Source organism: Leptodactylus fuscus, chromosome 10 (assembly GCF_031893055.1).
Source record: "Leptodactylus fuscus isolate aLepFus1 chromosome 10, aLepFus1.hap2, whole genome shotgun sequence".
Lineage (NCBI taxonomy): Eukaryota > Metazoa > Chordata > Amphibia > Anura > Leptodactylidae > Leptodactylus > Leptodactylus fuscus.
The window spans coordinates 17,504,458-17,510,457 of NC_134274.1; the positions used below are offsets into that span (position 1 = coordinate 17,504,458).

At 44.5% G+C, this 6,000-nt stretch overlaps 1 protein-coding gene across 1 annotated transcript in view; it reads left to right on the plus strand.

Annotated features, from left to right (window-relative positions):
- LOC142183583 (alpha-2-macroglobulin-like) overlaps positions 1 to 868 on the plus strand; it is a 37,605-nt gene extending 36,737 nt beyond the window's left edge. Inside the window, exon 37 of the mRNA XM_075258716.1 lies at positions 611 to 868. Within this exon, the coding sequence (XP_075114817.1) occupies positions 611 to 705 (95 nt within the window). The 3' untranslated portion in view covers positions 706 to 868. The remainder of the gene's footprint in view (positions 1 to 610) is intronic.
- The last annotated feature ends 5,132 nt before the right edge of the window (positions 869 to 6,000 follow it).

The window sequence follows — 6,000 nt, forward strand, 5'->3', positions numbered from 1 at the left end:
AAAAAAGCAGGACTTTTCTCTCTGCACTTGGCGGACCCCATTATAGTCTATTCGGGTCCGCAGGTAACTGGTTTTTTAAGCAGATTAGGTTTCCATTCGCAGGACGCAGGTGTGAACTTAGAACTTCTTTGTGTCTGTCGATCACTTTATCAGTTCTCGCCATTGTTTCTTGTTATCATAACAGTATCCTTTAGGGTTCTCTGATCTACAACATTCTGTGATCATTAAAAGGCTCTGTCTAGTTTAGAAAACCCCCTTTCATACCCCCTATTTTGAAATTCTCAGGCTTTGAGATGAGCGAATCTCCTAGAAATTGATTCAGCAAGAATCACTAGAATCGGGAAAATTTTGATTCTGCCCAAATGAATTGAAAGGACCCCTAAACTTTCATAGTGAAGGCGCAGCGCCAGAGTTGGCATTGCACCTTCTCTGCAAGCGAGAGCCAACCCATTCAATGAAATCTCCGGCATTTATAGGCATAGACGGAGCTATGGTCGGACAGTGATTGGCCCATTTGAATTCAAGATTTGGCCCAATCAGATTGACTGCGATGTTGATCAGCTAGACATAATATCCTCTTTGTTTTACAAGATTTTTCTATTTTTGACAGGTTTTAAGAAAGCAACAATACCAGGCGAAGCAACGGACCAACAAGAAGTCAAACAACATACCAAAGTCAAAACCAAACACCAAACCAAACACTAATCGACAAAGGCACATTACACCAATGGTCTCTTCTCTATGGAATATACAATGACATCTGTATGAAGAGAGAAAGAGCGTCCGATCATATGCACCATCACCATTCGTGTTTTAATGGAGTGAAAATGTCCATCTAACGCTCAATAAAGTGAATGTGTCCTCCTAACAGTCTTGTTTTATGTCTTACTTCTGTGTACTGTACTTAAATCAGGGGTCCAAGAAGTATCATGTAATGTATATAAGTGCACTTATTGTAGTAATACATGGTAATAGGCGAAACATTAAAATCTCTTCAGTATACAAATATTCCCCCAGAAGAGAACAGTGGAAGCTGCGGCAGTATTTCTCATGCTGTGTCTGTGTGAAGCTAATGCTGTGAGAGGGAGGGAGAGGCAGCTGATATTTGGGTAGATAGATTATTCAAGTGAGATTATAAAAATATTTAGCATTTCATAAAAACCAACAAGGGCAAGATACGGTGCAACAATGAAAGTCAGAACAGTAAAAATCCAGTTATTATCATAAAAAGAGACAAAACAAAATAGGGGGAGAGGGGGAGGAACCAACCTAGCGGAGAGTATGGCATATGTATTGGAAGTGAGGTGTAAGGCAACCCTGAGAGTACTAGTGGAAAAATTAGAACCATTTCATTAGGAACCAGGGATTGGGTGGTAGAAAGCCTAATGGAAATAAAAGACCATGCGGAATGTGGTACCAACAAAAATGGGGGGGGGACCTCCTCCCACGGCTGTTAAACCCCAACATACAATAAAAACTCTGACACGCTCTTGGATGGTAAAGTAGTGGGGGTCGGCCACAGCTTTATTAAACTATAAACACATCGGCAGGCCCTGCTATCCCCCTCCCCTTAACTCTTGGACCAAGCGCGTCACCGGAATGCCCCGCCACCGCCTGCGGTGTGCATGTGTATGATGTTCAACGGGTGACGCGCTCCATCTTCTACCGCCGATGACCAGAAGGGGGAAGGGAGGGGAAAGGCGCAAGGACCCGCCAACATGCAAGCTGTGACACCTGAAAATAAATAAACCGGAATAAATAACAAAGCAAAGAAACAACAACCAATAAATAATAAACAACCGTAACGACACAAAGAGAACCCCAACAGTGGGGAGGGTGGGAGGGAAACGCGACCTGCTCCGACGCTGGCGGGGATCCGAAAGGAAGTCCCCGCCCAGCGCCGGAAGGTAAATGGCCGCGAAAACCCCGCCTCCTCCAGAAACCCCGCCCCGGTCAGCAACAGCCGCCGGGAGGGGACAAAGGAGGAGAGAGGGGGGAAGCCACACGCCCGGTCAGGACCCGGACAGCTTAGGCAGCCGTCCGGGTCACAATCTTTAAGCTTACCATTCTGGCAATCAATCATATGTTCCTGCATGCAGTTAGTAGAGACAATACATATACCGTAAGTTCAGCAAGGGATGGAATATAGGAGGATTTCCAAAGGCATGCAACGACTAGTCGGTAGGGTTGGGCCGATCTTGACTTTTCAGGATCGATTTTAAAATCCGATTTCCGATCATTTTTCAATCGAACCCGATCTCAATTCCGATCCCAATGCAAGTCAATGGGATTTTTTTATTAATCGGAGATTGGATTTTAAAAGCAATTCTATTCACTACACAGCATGGAATCTAACAATTGAACGCTTTGTTAGAATCCACGCTGTGTAGTGAAACACTAAGTAGCCAGAGGAATTTTTTTTTTTTTTTTTTTTATCCTCTGGCCATTTCGTCCCCCCTGGTGTCCACTTACCTCCAGAGATGGCCGCTCCACGCTGCAGTCTTCTCGCCTCGCTGCCCCCTGCCTCCCAGGTTAGGAGAGTGTGGGTGGGTACTGGGAGGGGAGACATCACGTCTCCCCACCCTGTACCCGCCCACACTCTCCTAAGCCACAAGCCCCACCTTCCTAGCTCTTTAAACACTAACCTGGGAGGCGGGGCAGTGAGGCGAGAAGACTGCAGCGTGGAGCGGCGAAGAAGAACACCGGAGCAGCCATCTCTGGAGGCAAGAAGCTACCTACTAGATATGTTAGTTTAGTATCCCATTAGAATGAATGGAGGCAGCAGGCGCACAGGGGGTTAAGGCTGTGTGCCGGCTGCTTCCATTCATTCCTATGGAACCGCAGCAGAGCCTTCATACCGACTATACACTCCGCTCAGAATGAGCGGAGCGTATACTCAGTGTGAAGGCTAAGCAAAGCATTGTGGGAAATCGTACCGAACTCAATCCCACCTAAAAAGATAGTGTTCGGAATTCCGATCGCGAAATTTTCTCAATTGCCGATCGGAATCCGATCTCTTCCGAACACGATCGCTCAACCCTACTAGTCGGGCAACATGAAGGAAATGACAGGTAATAGTACAAGATGAGGGAGAAATCTTATGAACACCAAGTAAAAGGAGAGCCAATGGGGCCGACAGTCTGATATTGTGTATCACGTGTATATCAGCTGATTACACTGAGAGCGGTGTGCCAGAACGGAGTAAGACAGGTCCAAAAAATATGTAAAAGGGAGCTGATTTGGCCACAACCTCTCCAGCAATAGAGTGAAAAGGTTTGGTAAATATTTGCCAGTCTCTGTGAGGTATAATACCAACGTAAGAGGAGTTTGTGATATTGTTCCAAATGAGCGGGACAGGAAGTATATTTGAGAGCCCATGTCAAGGCATTCCTCCAGTCCGACAAGTCAAAACATTCAGCGAAATCAGACTCCCATTTTAAGAGGGGAGGAGTCTTAGCAAATTTCTGATCATTGGCTATAAAGAGGTAGAGAGGTTTCATGCCTCTAGATTTCGAAGCGAGAGGGCTTTGTAGGAAATATCCTAAAACTGCTGGGAGGGGAAAAGTAGTAGAAGGTTTAGCTAATAGAAAGTCCCTAATTTGAATGTATGTGAACATTTCCCGGGAAGGGAGTGAGGATTTTGACTGCAGTTGTTGTAAACGATATGACGGATTGATTGTGGAACAAGTCAGAAATGTAACGTATTCCACTAGCAATACTTGTTGCGAAGACAATATTGGGGATGTGGTGAGTCAGAGCCTGAATGGGAATAGTTATATTTATAATGGGAAGAAAGGAGATAAGTGTGGTGCATCCAATACACCAAGCCTCAAGTGAGACCCGAACAGATGGGGGAGTCTAAGGAGAGGACGAAGGAGAATCAGGATGGTATAGCAGGAGAGCTCTCATATCAGAAATCTGGGCTACTTGAGCATCCAGTACCGCCCATAATTTATCGTGGGATTCGGTCCACCAGTATCTTAAGTAACTGAGTGTTGAAACTAAATGATAGTGGCATAGGTTGGGAAGACCCCTACCACCATGGCACGGGAGCTTCGTCATCGTTGAAGAGGCAGTGCCTGGTTTCAACCAGTCCGACACTGAGGGTTAAGTATGTGCATATGAATATTTGACTAAGTTTTGCAATTGTATTCTGCTAAGTAATCTGTGGATTTTGCAACTGTCAATGTCCAGCTAAATATTGTTATAAGCCAGTTATAATATAATGTGACTGGTCTAAGGTCTGTTTGCCTACGCTCAGTAGGGGATGGTAGCTTGGTAGTAGCAATGGTGCAGACCCAACCAGTCAGAGACAGGAACACGATGTCTGCTGCAAACAGGTTTATATGGAAAAACAGAATGATAAATAAACCTAAGGTCAGGCACAGAATAAGCAAAAATAACAAAATAGCACAGTACTCACTCACCAGACTCTCAGTATTTCAGGACAGACCCAGGCACCTCCTTTCGCTCTGAGGATCTGCCGTGAAGTGTAAACTCTGCAGCCTTTTATGGCCCAGCAAAGAGCCAAGGACCCAAAGCTGGGCTGAGGCCTACTCAAGACCCGCCCTGGACCACACATATATCAGAACCTAGAGTAGATAACGGGACTCCAGCACCCTGCCTGTCACCTTCCCACACTTGATCTGCTACACATAACAGATTGAAATAATATGGCTCATACTTTTTGACTAATGGACTCCAAAGTGAATTCTGTTACGTTGTGTCCACTTATCATGTCACTTGTGTTATTTTCTATATTTTACTGGTAAACAAGGTTTAATTAAGATCAAGACAAGATACCATCTAATGTCTTTAAACCAAGACATATGTGGACAAGTGGATTCCTAGTGAGATTATTATATGGAGGGGTGCTCAAACCTATTATCGTCACATCGCTTATATATTCAAGACTACTATATTTCAGACTATGGTCAAATAGCCTCAAAAAGTTTCCACCTGCCTTACACCACGTGGGAAAATTGCCGAAGCCATTCTGTTGTAAGACGTAAAAGTAATCACTCAGTTGAAGTAGCTGTATCGGACCATGGGCTCTTTGGGGTTAATGTTCCATGACTGGACCTATTTCCAATGATGGGCCCTGCCGTGGGGTAACTATTGTCTTAAAAAGCAGAAACTTAGTGAAGGTGCCACTCACTCAGCTTCTTTTTTTCTTCTAAATGTAGATTGTGAGCCCCATATAGGGATCGCAATGTACACTTTTTCCCCCCTATCACTATATCTTTGTAGAATGGGAGGAAATCTACGCAAACACGGGGAGAACATACAAACTCTTTGCAGATGTTATTCCTGGTGGGATTTGAACCCAGGACTCCAGCGCTGTAAGGCTGCAGTGCTAACCACTGAGCCACCGTGTTGCCCCACTCAGCTTCTGACACATGTACGTCCTGGTGCCCAAAACGGGTTTAAGAACCTATGCTCAAAGCCAGTAGATCTCACAATAGGTTAAAGAATAACTAGCCTATCAAAGAACATTCGACTTTCTGGCAGCTTTGGCCCATTATTACATGTTGTAAGTTTCTTTTTTTAACCCTAGCCTCACCACTCCTGAGCTATCATTTCAGCCACCTTCATGCTAATCTGGCTCTCTACTGTTAGGCGGTTCATTCCAAGCCATATGCTCCACCCCAGAACCAACCACCTGACAGTAGAGCGCCTCATTACTATATTGGGTACTGAAATTAATTACTACCTGTATTATTTCTTTGGTAATTATCGCTAGCACGGTGATCTCTACCGTTCAGGTCCGCTAGAGGACCCAAACAAAGGCGAACCAAACTGCTAAAATAGCAGTTACACATGGACATCGGTGGACCCCATTGACTATATGGGTCTCTGCTGGGTGTCCCACGTTTATTTTTTTTATTTTTTCCAAACACAATATATTGCAATCGAGGTATAATATATTTATTATTACATATATTGCTACATCATTTCGATTAGTGAGATATATATAGATGAGATGCGCGCTACATATTG